Genomic DNA, 22,423 nt, shown 5'->3' with positions numbered 1-22,423 from the left:
GTTGATTTTATTGTTATTCAGAGTTAATCTTAATTGGTTTCCTGAAACTTGATACAGCTATTTGATTGGGAAATTAACAATTGAATTTTCTATTAGTTTCTGGGGTTTTGTCATTGTACAGAATGGTCGATATCAGTTCAATAATAGGTAAATATAGCAATAATTCAATATGTGTAGAAAGAGGAAAGGGAACTAAAGTATTAACAAATATCAAATAAATGATGCAATATGTAGTTGCCTGACAGATCGTGTTCTTTTCTGTTTTGCTCACAATTCCGTTTATTTGGTCTTTTTAATCTCTATTGGTCCTTCTGTCTATTGTACTCGTTTTGTTTGCTATTGAAGTGTAGTTGTAAAAATGAGGATACTGAATTCAGACTTCATTTGATACTTAATTACATCTTTCAATTTTTTTTTGGGGTTAAATCTGCTATGCAATAGCGTTGGCCATATTTTTATTTTCTTTTATGCCTTTCCATTTTCCGAGGACATATTATAATTTTTGTCATATACGTTTTATTTTGTTTCCGTTCTTAAAATTATTTTGAAAAATCCTTTCTTTCCATTTTCCTGGGGACAACCTGAAATATTTGAATTGGAGGCCCGTAAGGATTGGATTTCAAGTAGGAGGTTTAGGGGTACTTTAGCTCTGTTGATATGTCCTTGTGGTGTTAGCTTTCAAAATAGAATAGTTGAACAAGTTTGCTAGCAATAAGCAAATTGAACTTTTTGGAGGTTGTGTAATACAATTAGGAACCAAGGTGTGATGCTCATGGGAATTGAAGTGTGATGCCTAAGGTGTTCTAAGCATGAAGTTTAGGCTCTGTTTATTTCATGTGGAGAAAATTTTCCACATTTTCTAGCTCCTTTTGGTGATGAAAGAGGGGGAGGGGGGGGGGGGGGAGGGGGATTGGTTAAAAGAAAATATGCTGTTGTTCAAAGGGAAACAAAGCCATTTTCATTTTTGAGCGCAATTATTTTCTATTTCTATTATCACAGCTGTGTAATACCATTAAGTGCTATTAGTATCTTTGCATGTAGCATTTACGTTTGATACACAAATTGCATGTGATTTTAGTTGAAAGTACTATAATAATAAAAAATGTGAATGTAAATCAATTTTACTTCGAGAGAAAAAAAGTCAGAACTTATTGATCTTGTTAATACTGTAGCATTCTAGATACAGTATTGCAAATTTATGCATTAGATTAGATTCAATTCTAAGACCAAATGAGCCATTACCACTCTAGATTCTATTTGTTTATTTAACTTTTTTGGGGTGGATAAAGTTCAATTGATAAACTTTCACATGGGTTGTCTTTCCTCCCCTTCTAATGAAGTACTTGTGTGCATGCACACTATCTATTTTTTTCTTTGTCTGTTATACATCTGGATTTGACTTTGGTCACAGGTTCTTGAAATTTTGAGTCATGTGAACAAGAGAGTTAAACACCAGTCTGAGATTGGGTTGCCATTGCTGGAACTATGGAAATTATATACAGAAGCTAATGCTACACCCATGGTTAAGAACTTCTGCATTGTGTATATTGAGATGGCATTTGAACGTGCAGATGTAAAGGTACATGCATCTGCAAGTGTTGTTCAGAAGTTTTACTCTTTTTTTCGAGTGAGAATAATGTTGCAAGCTGACATCTTTTGGAAATCAATCCTTGCCTGTGTTATAGGATAAAGAAAATATGGCACCTATGCTTTTATCTAACATTTGTAAACTTCCTCATCAACATCAAGAGATTATCCTGAGAATTGCTACTAAGGTATGTCCAGAGTTGTCTACTTTTGGAATAACTTTATCTCTGTTACTAAGTTGTTAAATTTTCCATTAATATGGAGATTATTTTGGCCAAATTTTTAATTATGTCGGAAATTTTGTGAATCTATTCTTCAGTTACATGACAGTGAGAGCATATAAGCTGTTTTCATTTTCGTTTACCAGTGACTGGTCCTTCATGTTAATAAATGATACTCTTGTGTCAATGATTCAACAGGACTGAGATTTTGTTCTTCCAATATTTCTTCTCTTGTATTTTAGTTTTATTTAGGAGGATGTCTTATTGTTCTTTTTGTTATGATTGCCTCTTTTTTTTTTATTTAAATTTTTAAATTTTACTTTTACCTTAAAATGTCTAATGGAAAAAAGAAGGTTTTGAGTGCTATTAGAAGTATCCAATTGGGAATTAGTTTTAATTTTCAGGACTTCATTATAGTTATTTGTGTTTATTGGTTTTGCTCGATTTCAGGTGATTGGTGAATGTCATGCTGGTCAGATTGATGAAGAGGCTGTAAAACAATATAGATTGGCAATTGGTTCTCGGGATAGAGAATTGTTCATTGAATTCTGCCTTCATTTGATGTTGTTTCAGCAGCCACCCCAAGGGTCTATAACTCTGTATCTTTGTTCATCATAATGGGTGTATGGTCTTTTAATGGTTCTGAGGAGCTCATTATTTTGCTGCAGTGGAGGATGTCCACCTGGACTTTCAACAGCTCAAAGTGATCGTGTTACAGGAAAGCATTCTTTGAAAAGTGATGTGCTTTTGGCAAGAAAGGTGATACTAAAATCTGAAGATTGTCCTGTAGGCTGTAGTAGGGATGATGGGATTTCTTGGTTTTGTTATAAATATGATTTCTGCTTTTGGCTTTTGTGAGCAGTTGGGGATTTTGAATGTTGTTGAAGCTATGGAGCTGGATCCAGAAGTTGTTTATCCCATATATCTGGCTGCTAGTGCAGATTGGTAAGTTTTGTTTCTACATATCTTGAAAATCAATCTCATCTGTTTTGTACTTTAAAACTTAATTATATTTTTGATTATTTACTTTTTCAAGTCAAGAGCCTGTTGTTAAGAAGGGGGAGGAGCTTTTGAAGAAGAAGGCATCTACTGCTAATCTAGATGATCCGAAATTGATGAACAAATTGTTTTTACTGTTTAATGGTATGGGCTATAAATTCATTTAATTAATTCTGTTCAATGGTTGAATTCGGTACTGAGCTATATTGAACATGAAGTCGATGTTCTGTAATCTTACATGTTACTGTTGAATTTCTAATTGGCAAAAAGTTCGAGTGCTCTTTTTGTGACTGTGTGTGTGTGGGTCTTTGTGATATCCACTCCCTCCTTATGTGTGTGTGTGTGTGTGTGTGTGTGTGTTAGAGACGCATTCATTGGACAGCCATATGCAAGGCATGTGCAGCAAAATAATGAAGGAAACAACAATGAAGGGAACACAATCCAAGATTAATATGGCAGCTAAATCATTCTCCAGTCAATCAGCTGATTATTCTCTGGATATGTTATCAATCACAGTCTAGCCTTAGATATAGGCTGTAAATTAGAATAATAATTCTCTCTTTCTTTTGAGAATTCTTGTAAAATCCTGTATAAGGAGAATATATTTGAGAAATAAAGCACGTAGAATTTGAGTACATATTAAAGGAGGTTTCAGCTCCCTCCAAAGAGCTGCACAAGTCTCAATTGTAGGTTGCTCTAGGAAAGGTCGGGATTCCAGCAAAGGGGACTCGTTCCATGTTGCAGATTTCTCCTTGCAGCATCCCGTGACTTGGTCCTATTCCCTTGCATGCAACAATTTGATATCAGAGCAAAGGGTTATGGGGGACTCGGATTGGCCGGAAAAGGTGGAAACCTTTATGCACGGCACACACACGAGGGTACAAAGGGTGGAAGAATCACATGCAACAGTAGAGACCAAGATTGAAGACCTGTCATGATAGCTCATGGAATTTTTTAAAGGGGCGAGAAAAGGAACCAGCCACCAGGAGGAAGGAGGGGGAGGGGGGCTACTAGTGATAGCCATGCCAATTTTCCATATGAACGTGAAGGGCAGCAGATAGCCCAAGTCATTCAAGGTATACTAAATTGGACTTTTCTCTCATATGATGGTTCCCCGTTGAGTTGGTTGAATCGGTGTGAGCAGTTCTTTTAGAATCAACAGACTGCTGAAATCGATAAGGTGGGATTAGTAACATTCCGCATGTTGGAGGAAGTGCAGCTGTGATTCTATAAATTGCAACTGGAGTCTGGCTTGAATTGGGAGACCTTCATGGAGTATTGCAATCTATGGTTTGGGCCTCCATTGCAAGGCAACCCACTAAGCGAGCTTGTTAATCTGAGACAACAAGGGACTGCTGAGGGCTACCAACATCAATTCCAATCAATGTTAGCAAAAGCAACAATAATATGTCCAGACCAGTAGGTGGACCTCTTTATGGCCTGATTAAACGAGACCATTAGAATGGATGTGGAGTTGCCGAACCCATCAAGTCTTACGATGGCCATGAATCTCGCTCGAGCCTACGAGAAGTGGATGCACTTGGAAAGAGGCTGTGGGTTAAGGAAAAGCAACACTAGTACCCATTATCATGCCACCTGTGTAATCAAACCTCATAATGCCAACTAAATGACGACCAAAATAGGAGAAGGGAGCAAGGCAATTAAATTCAACGCCTCACAACAACTTTACTGCAAGCAGTATGGCATTATCACCTTATGTCAAAAAATTTGAGAAGGGCTGAGATGGGGGAAAGAAGGGCAAAAAGGCTCTATTATAATTGCAACGAACTGTATTCCGTTGGGCATCAATGGAAGAAGGTTTTTTGATTGGAACTTGAAGACATTGAAGACACTCAAGATCCCACGGAGCCTGATACACTCGGGCAATCAGAAATATCCGTCCATGCCATTACTAGAAGGCAGAATGCTTGGACCTTGCAACTCTGGCAATGATTATTAGCCGACCTCTACTGGTACTCGTAGATTTGGGAAGCACTCACAATTTTGTTAGTCAAACAGCAACAACATGCTTGAACCTGCTCATTCAACCAAGAACTCGGATGAGTGTCTCAGCAACAAATGGAGAAAGGGTTGCAAGTCATGGCATTTGTTAGGCAGTAAATTTCTCACTCGATCATTATAATTTTTCGACTGATTTTTTTTGTGATTCCTCTAGATGGATTCGACATTGTGCTAGGAGTTAAATGGTTGACAATGTTGGGACCAATACTCTGGAATTTTGCCACTCTCACTGAGCTTTACATGGGAAGAGAAGCCGGTCACCCCTTAAGGGTATCAACTGCCATAACTCTCACTTACATTTATTGCAGGATGCAAAGCACGACCTAGGGATGCTCAACGAAATTCTATTGGAATTTGATGATTTATTCCAAGATCCAACAGGCCTACCACCGCTGCGTTATCGTGATTACCACATCTGCTTGTTGCCACTTGCCAGATACACTTGTCACGGACTAAGTGTTTCAATACCCGAAACTCACTTAAACCGTGCGGCACTTAGCTCCCCCAGCTAAGTTCAGCCTTACTCCTTGCTCAAAACAAGAGCAGTTGGGTGATTGTGGCAACGGAAGCTTAGTTGTGTGAGAAAGTGTTGGCTAAGCTCAAAGGAGAATGATGATGGAAGGAAGAAATTTGTATTGCTCAAAGAAAGCTTTACAAGGCTTTGTACACCCTTTGGTATCTCACTTTCTCACTTCTTTGTCTTGTATGTTCTCTCTAAGTGGCTATTTATAGGCATCCCACCTCCTTAATGTGTGGTGGAGATGCATTCTCCAACATGTGGCTAATATTTACTCTCTAGAAGTTTCAGGGACTTTTTGGTAATTTCACACCCTGTAGAGAATTCTGGACATGGTGGCTGAGTTGCCTGTGGGACCCACTTGGCTTGGTTGAATCTGCTGGCCAACCAGTTTCTGGAAGCTTCTGGGCAATTCTGGGCAATTCTGGGCTGATCTGGGCAATTCTGGGCAATTCTGGCTGTCTCTGGCCAATTCTGGGTGCTACTGGCCCGTTCTGGTCCGAACCCATCAAGTCTTACGATGGCCATGAATCTCGCTCGAGCCTACGAGAAGTGGATGCACTTGGAAAGAGGCTGTGGGTTAAGGAAAAGCAACACTAGTACCCATTATCATGCCACCTGTGTAATCAAACCTCATAATGCCAACTAAATGACGACCAAAATAGGAGAAGGGAGCAAGGCAATTAAATTCAACGCCTCACAACAACTTTACTGCAAGCAGTATGGCATTATCACCTTATGTCAAAAAATTTGAGAAGGGCTGAGATGGGGGAAAGAAGGGCAAAAAGGCTCTATTATAATTGCAACGAACTGTATTCCGTTGGGCATCAATGGAAGAAGGTTTTTTGATTGGAACTTGAAGACATTGAAGACACTCAAGATCCCACGGAGCCTGATACACTCGGGCAATCAGAAATATCCGTCCATGCCATTACTAGAAGGCAGAATGCTTGGACCTTGCAACTCTGGCAATGATTATTAGCCGACCTCTACTGGTACTCGTAGATTTGGGAAGCACTCACAATTTTGTTAGTCAAACAGCAACAACATGCTTGAACCTGCTCATTCAACCAAGAACTCGGATGAGTGTCTCAGCAACAAATGGAGAAAGGGTTGCAAGTCATGGCATTTGTTAGGCAGTAAATTTCTCACTCGATCATTATAATTTTTCGACTGATTTTTTTTGTGATTCCTCTAGATGGATTCGACATTGTGCTAGGAGTTAAATGGTTGACAATGTTGGGACCAATACTCTGGAATTTTGCCACTCTCACTGAGCTTTACATGGGAAGAGAAGCCGGTCACCCCTTAAGGGTATCAACTGCCATAACTCTCACTTACATTTATTGCAGGATGCAAAGCACGACCTAGGGATGCTCAACGAAATTCTATTGGAATTTGATGATTTATTCCAAGATCCAACAGGCCTACCACCGCTGCGTTATCGTGATTACCACATCTGCTTGTTGCCACTTGCCAGATACAACCCCAGGCCTTATCGTTATCCACGCCTTGGAAAAAAAATGAGATCAAGCAACAATGTGAATAGATGTTACAACAAGGCATCATCAGACCCAACTGTTCACCATTCTTCTCCCCTATTCTGTTAGCTCGAAAATATAACGGAACTTGGTGCTTTTGCATCGACTATAGGGAACTCAATGCACGGACTGTCAAAGATAAATTGCTAATTCTAGTGGTGGAGGAACTATTGGATGAGCTCCATGATGCACAATATTTTACGAAGTTAGGTCTCAAGTTTGGATATCATTAAGTACGAATGGATCAAAATGATATAGAGAAGACGACCTTTCGAACACATCATGGGCATTTTGAATTTTTGATTATGCCTTTCTGTCTCACCAATGCGCCCTCCACCATCCAAGCGTTCATGAGCAAAGTCTTCAAAGAGCATTTGCGTAAGTTTGTTTTGGTTTTCTTCGATGTCATCTTTATTTACCGTAAATCTTGGAGTGATCACGTGTTTCACTCACAATTGGTTTTCTCTTTTGCAAGCTCACTATTTGTTTTTGAAAAAATCTAAGTGTGCATTTGGGGAAGAGCATATTGCTTACCTAGGCCATGTTGTTTTGGGCAGCCGTGTCTTAGTGGATAAAAGCAAATTCAAGCCATCTTAGAATGACCCCTTCCACAGTCCCTCAAGGCTTTTGGAGTGTTTATGGGGCTTGTCGACTATTATAGAAAAATCATCCATTATGGACAGACAACAGCTTTATTAAGCAAGATGTTGAAATGCAACTCCTTTCCATGGACAGACACAGCCTTAGCTGTATTCATTGAGCTCAAGCAAGCCCTTGTTAAGCACCCGTTCTTCGTTTGCTGAATTTTGATGAAGAGTTTGTCATTGAATGTGATGCATCGGGGAGTGGTATTGGGGCAGTGTTACAATAGGATAATTAGTCGATAGCCTATTTTAGCAACAAACTTCTTCAAATTATCTGCATATGAAAGGGAATTTATTGGATTAGCAAAGGCAGTACAACATTGGCATGCTTATTTCTGGGGCTGAAAATTTTTAATTCGCTCAGATCATTACAATTTAAAATACTTGCTTGAGCAGCGTCTATCCACTATGCCACACAACACTGGGTTGCCAAATTATTGGGCTTTGACTTGTGGTATACAAGGTAGGGCATTTGAACCAAGTAGCCGATGCTCTCTTGCGTTGGGATGAAAAGGAGGGCGCAATTTATGCCATCTTACACCCTCGTGTCCTGTTTCTTGATGCCATTCGCGATGAAGTTGTTGCATCCAATACTCTCCAAGAACTTTGTGCCAAAATTCAGAATGGCCTAGATGACTTCTAGACCCTTGGTCCTATTGTGATGGCTTTATCCTTTTAAGGAGAAATGTCTACCTTGACTCCAACTCTTCCCTCGTTGCTGTAATCCTTATTGGCTTTCATGATAGCACACATGAGGGGGTTCATAGAACACTACAACGTGTCCATTAGGATTTTTATTGGAAGGGGTTATGGGCTATTATACAGGATTATGTTGTTTCTTGCCTTGTGTGCCAACGCGACAAGGCCGCTCACTTGCACCTGGCTGGCTTGCTCCAACCACTTGCCATTTCCACCCAAATTTGGTAAGACATATCTATGGATTTCATTGATGGATTGCCAAAATCCCATGGCAAATCGGTCTTATTGGTGGTGGTGGACCGCCTCTCCAATTATGCTCATTTCATGCCATTAGCACATCCCTACACCGGTCTCACAATCACAACTATTTTATTTGATTAGATTGTTATACATGGTCTTTCGAAATCAATTGTGGGTGATCATGATGTCATCGGTGCTTTTGGGAAGGAACTCTTTTGCTTAAGTGGTACAAAATTGGCTTTTTCCTTCGCTTATCACCTCCAATCTGATGGCCAAGCGGAAGTGGTCAATCAGACTATTGAAATGTATCTATGCTGCATTGTTGGGATACACAAAAAATGTGGGTTCAGTGGCTTCTATGGGCTGAATATTGCTATAACACTTCATTCCATATCTTGCTGCTCACCTCCCTTTTCAAGGTGGTTTACGGTCGAGATTCACCTCGCCTCTTAGCTTATACAACAGGCTCTTCCCTTGTTGATGCCTTGGACAATGCTCTTTAGGACTGTGACTAAGCAGTGTAGGAGATTTGCCTTCGTCTCCAATAGGCTCAAGCACAAATGAAAAATTTCTCTGACTAAGGTCATTGCAAAGTGGAACTTACTCTAGGTTCCTTGGTCAGGTTAAAATTGCATTCTCATCGACAACAATCTCTCTTAGCAAGTTGCGATACAAACTGGTACCTTGGTTTTATGGCTCTTTCAAGATTCGCCGTAGAATTGGCCAAGTTGCCTACCAACCGGAACTTTCGTAAAATCATGATGTCTTTCACATCTCTCTCAAAGCTGGCTGTCTTCCCCTCTCCTCTCACAATCCTATGCTCTTGCCTCAACTATGGTGTTTGGGAAATTCTCGTTCCTTGGCAGGGCTTACCTTCCATTGAGGCTACATGGGAATCAGTCCTTTAATTTCATGCTGCTTATACCAATTTCAAGCTGGAGGATAAGCTCTTTCTCTGGGAGAGGAGTAATGGTAGAGACACATTCATTGCACTGCCATATGCAAGGCGTGTGCAGCAAAATAAAGAAGGAAACAACAATGAAAGGAAACACAATCCAGGATTAATATGGCAGCCAAATCATTCTCCGATCAATCAGCTGATTATTCTCTGGATATGTTATCAAGCACAGCCACAGCCTTGATGTTCTGCTTGATGTAAGCCTTAGACATAGGCTATAAATTAGAATAACAATTCTTTCTTTCCTTTGAGAATTCTTGTAAACTCCTATATGAGGAGCATATGTTTGAGAAATAAAGCAAGTAGAATTCAAGTACAGATTGAAAGAGGTTTCAGCTCCCTCCAAAGAGCTGCACAAGTCTCAACCATAGGTTGCTCTAGGAAAGGTTGGAATTCCAGCAAAGGGGGCTCGTTCTATATTTCAGATTTCTCCTTGCAGCATCTCATGACTCGATCCTATTCCCTGGCACGTAACAATGTGTCTTGTTTTTCCTTATCAGAAATGAAAGAGGAGAAATCAGGTTTAAGGAAAGGTAAGTTTCAGTTTACAATTTAAGATTGCAGGAAATTTTCACGAACTCGGGTGAAACTCTAGCCTTGGCACAATATAGTAACTTTTGTGTTCTGGAGGTTAGGCTCACCACAATGCAAGGAGACGGCTGTGAACATCTGACCTCTTTGGAGCCAGCAATGTTGGAAGTTCTATGCATTGAGATACAATAAATTGTTTAACCAACTGATGCATTTTATGCAGGTACAACTGGAGCTGAAAATGTTGCACCAGAATCTAGGGTCACTCCTGGAAGTATTGCTTTGAAAGCAAAGCTGATGTCTATATTTTGCCGCTCTATTACTGCAGCAAACAGTTTCCCTGCAACTCTGCAATGTATATTTGGCTGCATATATGGTAAATATCATTTTAGTTACATATTACTGCAATGCTGATTCTACATCTAGCATGGGTTGCCAAACTCATCAAGCAGACTGTATATGTGGTCCTAGACAGTAACTTGTTTATAATGTTTTTATTGTGTAAATGCTAATACTCATGGAACTTTGTTCAAGTATTCTTGCAATTTATTTTCAGCTAATCATACTTTGACATTTTAATGCTTCTAATGATACAGGTTGACATAATCAATGAAAAAGAAGAACGATTAAACACTAATGAAGTAATTCTTGTTAATCAAGATTAAAATCAGCTTAAGGCACTCATTGAATACCCCTTATGCATAAGCCTTTGAAGAAGCCGAGAAAATTGTTTAACCCATGATAATTGCATAGCGGATCTTTGGTTCTTAAATTAAATATCGTAGAGTTCCCTCCCAACAGATGGTCTGACTAAGTGCAGACATAGCACAATGCCTTTACCTCTGTTTCTTTTTCTTCTTTTGTAAAGTTCTACATTTAATTTGCAAATATCCATCCACACATTTATGTCTCCCAAAAATTCTAGGTATTTTAGCAAAAAAAAGTTGGAACATGTTTCGCAGTTCTCATATCATGTATCTTATGTCATTGCACCTTGTGCTTCATTTTCTCACTGTGACATCTTAGTATACCTTTACTGTTTAGGCATTAGATTTTCTGTTTATGTTATGCATTATTATCTTTCATCTTTGTACTTCCATGACAATTGATAATTATTTTTGTTGCTGGTTTTTTTGTCTTTTGAATTTTGGATTGCTATAGGAAGTAACACAACCTCAAGGATGAGGCAGCTGGGAATGGAATTCACTGTTTGGGTATTTAAACATGTAAGGACCTTGTTTGTTGGTTTGGGTTGTATTTTCTTTTTCAAGCCAATTGGTAAGGTAGGTCCCTTAGGCCTTTTAAAAGTAGAGAATGGTGTGATGTGTGTGTACCCTATGCTTACATGTCAACCTCATGTCTCCTTGCCAAAATAAGAGGGAAAATTACCTGGAGGGATTTTGAGAAATGAAAGAACTGATATAAAGTGAAATCCCTTATAAATACTAACGTATATGACATGCTGGGCTAGAATCCTTTTTCTTATTCCTTTGAAAATCTTGCTGATGTATTTGTTGCAGTGGAAGGATCTTTGGATGAGGAGAAGTCTTGAAACATTTGCACCAATTCTTATATTTTCTTTATCCCTTTCCAAATACTTTGTCAAACAATTAAGTGGTTTTGTCATAAGTATTTTGATACTTCTTTCATGATTTGTAATTTTTGGTTTTTACATAGAACCAAACAACTATCGTTGCCAGGAAAACTAGTTGTTAGAACTTAATTTTGTGTGATTAATCAACAATTCTAACCTGATAACAATAGTTTGTAGAATTCTTTAACTTGGCACTAATCCATTACAATTAATGAAATGCAATACCTGGTAAAATGGAAAATTATTCTTATCAAATGATCCTCTAATTTACATAAAACTTTGACATGCCTAGGTAGGAAAACTCAAAGTTTATTTAATCGATTGACAATCATAATATACCCAACAGAATAGGAGAATTATGTTTTACAAAAGTAAATGCTAATGTACTTAAAACTATAATATTTTTAATTAGGAAGGCTTCGAACCTAATATTTGATCAATTGATGATAAGAGCCTAATATTAAGAGGCAGTTATGGAGCTTTATATATGTACCAAAGTCTATTGTTCTATAAGGAGCTCTAAACATAATAACGGTTTGGATTTGAACCAAAATTTTATTTTAATATCTCCTAAATGATAAAATTTAATTGATCAAACTTACTAATTAAATAAAATTACTTTTGTAATACCTTATCTCTTGTCTTAATCATTTTTCTTGTTTGGAAAATAGTAACGCCAACTCTATAATCTTAAGTTAGATTGAACAAGTAGGTTGAGCTTGATATGACTGTTATTCATAAATTTTCTCAAACTTCGACTTAGAAGTTGGAACATTGTTAGTAGGCCTCTGCAAATCTATAGCTGATATACTCGTGGGAGGAAGAAAAGGACGTAGGTGGCTCAGAACCCAGTTAATTCTAAAAGTTAAAATTCAGTTATTATGTCCATGGTGCTTCTGATTGAGATGCATGATCGTAGTGCTGTTCTAAGTTGCCATAATTTAGGGAGTCATGTTTTAGTGGTTTAGCCATGATATAGTTAGTGGGATGATATTATTTTCAAATCCTTAGCTGTAGGAGGGTGACTCTCCATTATTTTTATGGTTCCTTGTAATTATAAGATGGTTATCTCCATCCTTTGTATTTAAGCACATCAAATTAACAAAGATGGCATCATAAAAATCCTAAAAGTTTTGAGTACTTGAATCGAAGAGATTGTAGGTTCTCTCAAATGAACCTATCAGCTTTTCAAAATAGGTCGCAAAAAGAAAAAACCGTCATTATATTCCTTAATCTGCCAAAAGAATCATTCTATAGACCCATAGCTCGATCCCGTATGCAGGACCCTAACATTTTGGTATCAAAGCCAGGGGTTATTTTGGACTCTATCCAACAACAGATGGCTAGTTTTCTCACCCTCTTCTTAGAAGAACAAGCAGCCCACAAGGCCCGACAAGATGAATTAGATTAAAAATTAGAAGCTCTCAACCGTGATATTGCTAGTTCCGTACAGCCAACATAAGGTAGCAACCATGCTTGCTCTCCAAAGGCTAAGGGAGTAATGGGTTCAACAGGTTCTGAAAATTCAAGTAATGGCACCATTGTCCCAAAATTTATCAAGCTTGATTTTCCCTATTTCAATGGTCATGAAGATCCTTTAGAGTGGTTAAGCAGATGTGAGCATTTCTTTGTCATCAGCAAACTTCATTAGAAGAAAATGTCAGTTTAGCTTCATTTCACTTGCAGGGCATAATACAACTATGATTCCTACAACTTTTGCAAGACTATCCAAACTTGACATAGGAAGAATTCAAAAACCAATGCAACCAGCTTTTTGGTCCACCAATCTGAAGCAACAAATTGGGCAAATTAGCAAAGCTGAAGTGGTCGGGTAAAATTGCTGACCATCAAACACAATTTGAAATATTAGTCTTGTGAGTTGGTCTCCTCAACCAAGACCCAAAAAGACAACTCTATATTAGTGGTTTACAAGAACACATTGCATGGAAGTCGAGCTTCATCAATCCAAGGATTTGCTTTTTGGCCATGAGCATGTCTCGACTCTCTGAATGAAAGAATTGGACCCAGCGGTTTCGGGACGTCCAGCTGCACATTCCTTAGAAATGTGATAGCGACCGTACCAAAATGGTCAGAGAAAAAAATGCTAGGTTCATCAAACGCCTGAATCGCAAAGACATGAAGGAATGCATGCACAAGGGATTATGCTTCAACTATGATGAGCCATTCATTCAGGAACACTAATGCAAAAAATTATTCTGAATTAATTTAGAGGACAAAGAGGACTATCGGACATCAAACTAAATATGGAGCAATTTCCTTGAATGAAATCATTGGCATTCGAAATCCACATGCCATGTGATTAGAAAGAGATTGGAATGGTAAAAAGGTCTTAGTAGTAATTGATTTCAGTAGTACCTAGAGCTTTGTTGCCGCTAAACTTGCATCATATGTTAATGCCCGAATTGATAAGAAAGATGGGCTCCATGTTAAAAGTAGCGACTAGCTAATGGAGAACAATTGTGTAGTCCAGGAATTTGCCACAAAACTAATGGGGAAAATCAAGTAAGATGGGTGTAAACTGGTTGTCCTCTTAAAAATAGTCACACTTCAATTGGTCCTCATCCTCTCAAAATTAATCTGTTTGTCCTTTCTTTAAGTGGAATTGACATTGTCTTGGGTGTAAACTAGTTGCACCCGTTAGGACCATTTTTGTGAGATTTCATGACAATGGCATTTTTTAAGTAGGGCAAGAGGATAAAATTACAAGGGCTTCAGAATTTCATGATCCTTCAATAGCTAAAGCTCCACACCATCCAAAGATTTCAGGATAATGAAATTCTTTTGACTTATTTACTAATCCTAGCTGATTCTAGAGATTTGATTTGATCTGATTAGGATCCTTAATTATCTCTGTAATTATTATTTGATTATTTGCTTCCTGTTTAGATATGATTCTCTGTGTATAAATAGTCATGTAGACCAATTGTAAAGATTAAGAGTGAAATACAAGAATACTCAAAATTTTCCCCAAAATTCTTCATGGTATCAGAGCCTCTTCCTGATTTTTTGGGTCCAAATTCAATTTTTCCTCTTTAGGGTTTCAAAACCCTAGATCTACCTTTTTGGTACTAACCCATTTAGGAGCCTCTCATTCTCTCATCGCCGGCACCAGGAGAACCGCCGGACTGCCGCCGGCCGATCGACCAGCTCCGACGCCGGAAAAGCCTGCGCTTGAGGCTCACGCACCACCCCTTCCCGGCGCGTGACCCGTTGCTTCTCGGCGCGTGACCCATCGTCTGTCATTGCTTTGCTGCTCCGATCACTCCGGCGACGATTCCGATCATCTTTCTGGCCTTCCCGTGCTGCTACCCGGTCTTTTTGGTGAATCGATTGGGCTCTCTTGTGTTTACAACCTTGGATACCTCCTATTTTATCACAGTTTATAAACCTTTACCATGGCAGAAGGTAAAAGGGTGTCAGTGACAGAAGGTAAAAGGGTGTTGATAACAGAAGGTAAAAGAGTCTCGATTCCTAACTCTGATTACTCATTCTTTAGTGCCACATCTGACTTTGTAAAGTCAGATAATGCTTCATCTCTTCATAATATTCTATGGATTATCGATTCTGGTGCGAATAGACACATGACAGGTTCTTCTAAAAGCTTTCTCAATTATTTTCCTTCCCTAACCAAAGATAGTGTCAAAATTGCTGATGGCTCTTTTACTCCCATATCTGGAACAGGTTCTGTTATTTGCACATCCAATATTAAATTATCATCTGTCCTCCATGTTCCCCACTTTCCTGTCGACCTTTTATCTGTTAGTGCTATCACCAATGCCCTTAATTGTAAAATTGAATTCTTTCCTGATCATTGTGTTATTCAGGATCTTCACACAGGAAAGAGGATTGGCAATGGTGGACTGTATGATGGCTTATATATGTTGGAGGGTGATCCAGGTTCTTCGATATCTCAAGCCTGTTTTGGAGAAAATAAGGATGTCAATTAGGAAATAATATAGTGGCACAGACGGTTAGGGCATCTATCATTCTTTGCCTTAGAAAAACTTTATCCTAATTTGTTTGCTAGAACTCAGTTTGATTCTCTATTTTGTGATGCTTGTGAGTATGCTAAACATACTAGAACATCCTATCCTTTGAGTCATAATAAAAGTCAAATTCCTTTTGCGACTATTCATTCTGATGTTTGGGGGCCTACCCAAACTGTCTCCTTGTCTGGTAATCGATGGTTTGTCACCTTTATTGATTGTTGCACTCGAATGACTTGGGTCTATTTGATTAAAGCTAAAAGTGATGTCTTTTCTTGTTTTCAATCCTTTCATAAGATGATTTGTACTCAATTTGATACTAAGGTGAAAATTTTGAGAACTGACAATGGAAGAGAATACATGGATAGTAGCTTTTCTGCTTATTTGGAGAGTAATGGGATAATACACCAGACTAGTTGTCCTTATACTAGTGCTCAAAATGGCGTTGCTGAGAGGAAAAATAGGCATCTATTGGAGGTAGCTCGATCTCTTATGTTCACCATGAATCTACCCAAAGCATATTGGGGAGATGCAATTCTTGCATCTGCTTATCTTATCAATAGAATGCCTCTCAAGACCCTTGACTTCATGAGTCCTTTGGCGGTTCTACAAGGGAAGAATTCATACGTTGTTTCACCAAAAGTATTTGGGTGTGTTTGCTTTGTCCATACTAGGACGGCAGGAAAATTGGATCCCAAGGCCCTTAAATGTGTGTTTGTTGGGTATTCTCCAACACAGAAGGGATACAAGTGTTATCATCCTCCCTCTAGAAAATACTTCGTTAGTATGGATGTTACCTTCCGAGAAACTGAACCCTACTTCAATACCACCCACTCACCTCTTCAGGGGGAGAATAATGAGCAAGAAGAGGTGATCCCAAATTCTGTGATTCTGAATGATATAGTTCAACTAGAAAGTTTGAGTTCTAGTAGACAGGGGGAGATGTCCAATCAGGGAGAGAGAACTGGTTGTTTGGACAAGCCAGATTTGAGAAGGTATTTAAGGAGAGACAAGGCAGAAAAAGCCATTATGCAGTCTACTCAGAGTCAAGAATCTTCTCCTGGTAAGTTACCCAGTCATGAATCTTCTTCTGATGAGTTACCCACAACTCTTTCTTCTGATGAGTTACCCACAACTCTTTCTTCTGGTGAGTTACCCACAACTCTTGAATGTTTCAATGATTTAGATAAACCTATTGCACAAAGAAAAGGGGTCAGATCTTGCACTAAACACCCTATTTCTAACTTTGTTTCTTATGAATCTTTATCTCCTTCCTATAGAGCCTTTGCCTTGTCTATTTCCTCTGTGTCTATTCCACAGGATTGGAAGAAAGCTCTTGCAGATCCTAAATGGAAGAAAGCAATGATTGAAGAGATGAAAGCATAGGCCAAAAATGAGACTTGGGAGCTTGTCACTCTCCCACTTGAGAAGAAACTCGTTGGCTGTAAATGGGTGTTCACAGTGAAACACAAAGCTGATGGCACAATTGAATGGTTTAAGGCCAGATTGGTTGCTAAAAGATTCACCCAAACCTATGGAGTGGATTACCAAGAGACATTTGCCCCAGTTGCAAAAATGAACTCAATCAAAGTTTTGTTATCTTGCGCAGCCAACTTGGACTGGGACTTGTAACAGTTTGATGTGAAGAATGCTTTCCTCTATGGAGATTTAGAGGAAGAAGTGTTCATGGAAATTCCTCCTGGGTTCGCTGATGAGAAGACACAAGGAAAGGTGTGCAGGTTAAAAAAGGCTTTGTATGGGCTAAAACAATCTCCCAGAGCTTGGTTTGACAGGTTTACCAGAGCCATGATGTCCTTTGGTTACCAACAAAGCAATGCTGATCACACTCTGTTTATCAAACATCATAAGGGTAAGATCACCCTTCTTATTGTGTATGTTGATGATATAGTGGTGACAGGTGATGACAAAGAGGAAATGGCTCAACTAAAGAGGTTGTTGGCCCAGGAATTTGAAATCAAAGATCTAGGAAAACTGCAATATTTTTTAGGTATCGAGGTGGCTAGATCAGAAAAAGGAATTTTCATCTCCCAAAGAAAGTACATTCTGGATCTTTTGGAAGAAACTGGTATGATGGGGTGTAAACCAGCAGAATCTCCCATTGAAAGTAATCACAAGCTGAAAGCAGGAACTAGTGAGTCCGTGGATATTGGAAGATATCAGAGATTGGTAGGAAGGTTGATTTATCTCTCACACACTCGACCGGATATAGCCTATACTGTTAGCTTAGTCAGCCAATTCATGCATGACCCTCGCGAGACTCATATGCAAGCTGTACTTCGCATCATGTGATACCTAAAGTCTGCGCCAGGGAAAGGGCTTCTTTACTCCAAACATGGATTGAAACTTTTACAGATGCAGATTGGGCAGGATCTCTCGATGACAGGAGATCCACCTCTGGCTACTGCACAGTTGTGGGGAGGAACCTTGTCACCTGGAGGAGCAAAAAACAAAGTGTTGTTGCTCGGTCAAGTGCGGAAGCAGAATACAGAGCAATGGCCCAAGGAGTATGCGAACTCTTATAATTGCAGAAGTTATTAGGAGAGTTGAGATTGTCCAAGAGAGACAAGATAACCTTGTATTGTGACAATAAAGCTGCTATAAGTATAGCACAAAATCCAGTCCAACATGACCGAACCAAGCACATTGAAATTGATCGGCACTTCATTAAAGAAAAGTTAACAGACGGTGTCTTGAGCCTAGTTCATGTGACTTCTATGGGGCAACTTGCGGATGTGTTTACTAAAGGGCTTAACAACAAGATCTACCATACTCTGATTTGCAAGTTGGGCATGTGTGACATCTTTGCACCAACTTGAGGGGGAGTGTTGACTTATTTACTAATCCTAGCTGATTCTAGAGATTTGATTTGATCTGATTAGGATCCTTAATTATCTCTGTAATTATTATTTGATTATTTGCTTCCTGTTTAGATATGATTCTCTGTGTATAAATAGTCATGTAGACCAATTGTAAAGATTAAGAGTGAAATACAAGAATACTCAAAATTTTCCCCAAAATTCTTCAAATTCAATTATAAAATCTGATCCTTGAATTCTCCTCCATCTTTGAAGAACCAAAGGCCTTCCAGTTCCACCCAGTAGAAGATGTGACCATCGAATTCCATTAGCAGGGCACTAAACCAGTGGTAGTTTGACTTTACAAATATTTGCATGCATAGAAAGACGAGAATGACAAACAATGCAATGATGCAAACAGGAAATTATTGGCAGAGTCATTCGCCATTCTCCCCTTCAATCATTCTTGTTCCAAAATCTGACAGGCTGTGGCGATTATGGGTTGATTACCGTGATCTTAATGCAAGGACAATACTAGACAAGTTCCCAATACATGTGATTGATGAATTGCTGGAAGAACTAGGAGCAAAATTTTTCACGAAGCTGGATTTGCATTTCGGATACTACCATATTTGAACGTTTCCACCCGATATTAAGATGACAACTTTTCGAACTCACCTCAGCCACTTTGAATCCTAGTGATGTTGTTTGGCCTTTCCAAGCTCCTTCTATGTTTCAAGCGCTCGTGAACGAGAAAATGTGTGCTTGTATTTTTTTAATGATATTGTGATCGACAATAGAGCTTGGGTTTAATATCTCTTTCATTTGCGAACAACCTTTTAACTTCTGGTCACCAACAAGTTGTTCCTAAAGCAATCTGAGTATGAGCTGATCCTTCAAAAATTTTAGCTATGCTTGAATGGCCACAACTTGCAACCATAAAGGGACTTCGCGGATTTTTGTGACTCATTGTGTACTACCAGAATTTTGTTCAAAACTAAGGAGTCATTGCAGCTCCTCTCACTGCTGTGTTGCAAAAAAATTAATTCATATGGACGGAAGAAGCAACGAAGGCTTTCGAGACTTTCAAAACCAAGATGACTGTTACTCTTGTTTTGGCTCTTTCGAATTTTGATGCAACTTTTGTAGTAGAATGTGACACATCAGATTTTGGAATAGGGGCAATATTTTTGCAAGATGATAAATATGTGGCTTATTTTAGTTGAACCATGGCCATAAGGCATCAAAACCTTCCAGGATATGAGAGAGAATTGATTGGGTCGGTACATTCTTACTTGTACCTATGGGGACACAAAAATTCAGCATTGTAGACCATTATAGTCTCAAGATCCTCTTGGAACAAAAAGTATTAAACAGCATTGGTATAGTAAATTATTGGGTTTCTCTTTCTCTGTTGAATACAGGCTCGGACATTGGAATATAGTAGCCGATGCACTTTTCATGCAAGATGTTGATGCTTCAGTGCCTCAAGTTAGCATATTTGATGAGATTTGAAGAGTATAAAATCTCTCTCATTAATGAAAACAAAGCAGCAGAACCTTGGAGCTTCAAACAAGGCCTTCTTTTCTATAAGAACATGATTTATGTGCCCTGCACCTCTCCTTCAATGCACCTCTCCTTCAATTCAAACCATTTTGGCAGCACTTCACAACCAAGGCCTTGAAGGATATCAAAAAACCTCTTCTGAATCACTCGAGGTTTTTACTAGGTTGGGATGAAAAGCCAAGTCAAGGAATTTGTTTGCGCTTGTGAAGTATGCCAAAGACACAACGAGACTCTTTAGCCACAGGTCTTCTCCAACCACTTCCTGTTCCTACTCAAATCTGGTCCAACATTTCTAAAGATTTCTTAGAGGGATTACCAACATCTAGAGGAAAAAATGTTTTGTCGGTGGTGGCCGACCGCTTCTCCAAATTTGCCCAATTCTCCCTCTATCTCATTCATATATAGCTGTAAGAGTAGCAAGATTATTTTTTGATCATATATTGAAATTACATGGTTTACCCGAGACTATGGTCAGTGATCATGATATTACTTTTACAAGTTCATTTTGGACTGAATTATTCAATTAAGTAGAACCAAATTAGTTTTGAGTTCAGTCTATCATCCACAGTCCGACGACCAAAGGGAAGTGGTTAACAAGACAGTAGGAATGTATCTGTGTTGTTTTACCAATGAGCATTCAGCCAAATGGATGGATTGGTTATTTTGGGTAGAATATTGTTATAACACCAACTACCACTCTTCCTTGCAAACTACTCCTTTCGATGTGGTCTATGGCAGGTCTCCACCATGGTTAACATCTGATATTCCTGGCAGTTCAGTAATTGATGCTGTGGATCAAGGCTTCATGTTAGAGATGCAATGTTGGGATCCATTCGTCAAAATTGTTAAAATCACAACAGAAAATGAAGGCAGTGTATGACGAGCACCACCAAGCAGTTAAATTCCAGGTCAGGGATGAGGTGTTGTTATGGTTAAAACAATATCAGCAATTATCTCTAGCCAATTGGCGCTACCAGAAACATCTAGCAAAATTCTATGGACCCTTCACCATTCTCCAATGTATTGAGCAAATTGCATATAAATTGGAACTTCCTGCAGATTCAGGTTTGCATTCAATTTTCCATGTTTCAAATTTAAGGGTTTATTGTGAAAGACAAGATGCTAGTAATTCTCGGCTCCCTGCATGCCAACCTGAAGCTGAAACTCGATTACCTTTGGCAATTCTAGATCATCAAACTCATGCATGCCAACAAGAAGTTCTAGTTCATTGGCATGCGTCTTGGGAATTTGTTACCTCCTTGCAAACTCAATTTCCGGAATTCACATTTGAGGACAAGCGTGTTTTAGAAGAGGGGAGAAACGATAGCAGGCCTTTGCAGATCTATAGCCGATATACTCATGGGAGGAAGAAAAGGACATAGGTGGCTCAGAACCCAATTAATATTGACAGTTAAAATTCAGTTATTATGTCCATGGTGCTGCTGATGGATTGCAGTGTTGTTCCAAGTTGTTTTTCTTGGTTGCCATAATTTAGGGAGTCATGTTTTAGTGTTTTAGCCGTGATGTAGTGAGTGGGATGCTGTTAGTTTCAATTCCTTAGTCATAGGAGGGTGGTCCTCCGTTATTGTTGTGGTTCCTTGTAATTAAGAGATGGTTATCTCCATCCTTGTTTTGAGTGCTTGAACTTGATAGATTGCAGGTTCTCTCAAATGAGCCTGTCGGCTTTTCAAAATAGTTCACAAAAAGAATAACCCATCAATGTCTTCTGTTACTCTGCCAAATGAATCATTCCATAGACCCATAACTCGATCCTTACGCAGGACCCTAAAAACATCCAATAGCATGGTGGTTTTTTGTACTCTGAATCACCTAATGGGTAATGATAGGCAATTGTTTCAAAAATGCATTCTCAACCTCTTTATTTCCAACACTAATTTATTATAAATCATCTGGTTTGGATTCTACTAATAGAATGAAATTGAATTTTAGTATTGTTCTGAGCGCGGTGCAAAGGTTATGTGGTGAATTGTCAATTGTCATAAGCACTGGCAAGATAACTTATATTTCTTTCTCTACTCTCCTTCCAAATTGGGTGCGCTTTCATTGTGTTTAGTACATCTTGTCAAAGAAAATATTAATGAGGTTCAGGCATTTTCTTTCTTACTGTTTTACTATAGTGTTTTTATTTCCATATATGCAGGCACAAATCAATCAGCTAAAGCTCATGGGCCCTGTTATACTGAATGGTATTTTGAAGTTACTTGATAATTTTTCAAATTCAGAATCAGGTATTGTGCAAATCAGTCTTTTTGATGTCTTCCATATAACTCCAAGCCATTAGGTTATGTAGAATGTCATTCTGAATGATCCAGTTTAATCTGCTCATTCACAAACAATTGATATAATTTACTTCCAGATGTTATTGCTAGGGACACCAAAACCTTTTCTTTTCAAGCAATTGGATTGCTCGCACAGCGCCTGCCCAATCTCTTTAGGTGGTTTACCTATCCTTCCTTTTTG

The 22,423-nt window shown here is 38.8% G+C and overlaps 1 protein-coding gene across 3 annotated transcripts in view; it reads left to right on the top strand.

Moving 5' to 3' along the window:
* Window positions 1-22,423, top strand: part of LOC110609520 (proteasome adapter and scaffold protein ECM29) — a 44,558-nt gene that overhangs the window by 346 nt on the left and 21,789 nt on the right. For all 3 annotated transcript variants that reach the window (XM_021749136.2, XM_021749135.2, XM_021749138.2), the window contains exons 2-11: window positions 1,412-1,579; window positions 1,686-1,775; window positions 2,259-2,395; window positions 2,477-2,567; window positions 2,671-2,753; window positions 2,845-2,951; window positions 10,183-10,335; window positions 11,121-11,185; window positions 22,104-22,191; window positions 22,320-22,398. In XM_021749136.2, the coding sequence (XP_021604828.1) occupies window positions 1,412-1,579; window positions 1,686-1,775; window positions 2,259-2,395; window positions 2,477-2,567; window positions 2,671-2,753; window positions 2,845-2,951; window positions 10,183-10,335; window positions 11,121-11,185; window positions 22,104-22,191; window positions 22,320-22,398 (1,061 nt within the window). The remainder of the gene's footprint in view (window positions 1-1,411; window positions 1,580-1,685; window positions 1,776-2,258; window positions 2,396-2,476; window positions 2,568-2,670; window positions 2,754-2,844; window positions 2,952-10,182; window positions 10,336-11,120; window positions 11,186-22,103; window positions 22,192-22,319; window positions 22,399-22,423) is intronic.

This window comes from Manihot esculenta, chromosome 2 (genome assembly GCF_001659605.2).
Source record: "Manihot esculenta cultivar AM560-2 chromosome 2, M.esculenta_v8, whole genome shotgun sequence".
Lineage (NCBI taxonomy): Eukaryota > Viridiplantae > Streptophyta > Magnoliopsida > Malpighiales > Euphorbiaceae > Manihot > Manihot esculenta.
This window is presented reverse-complemented; position numbering and strand designations above follow the sequence as displayed.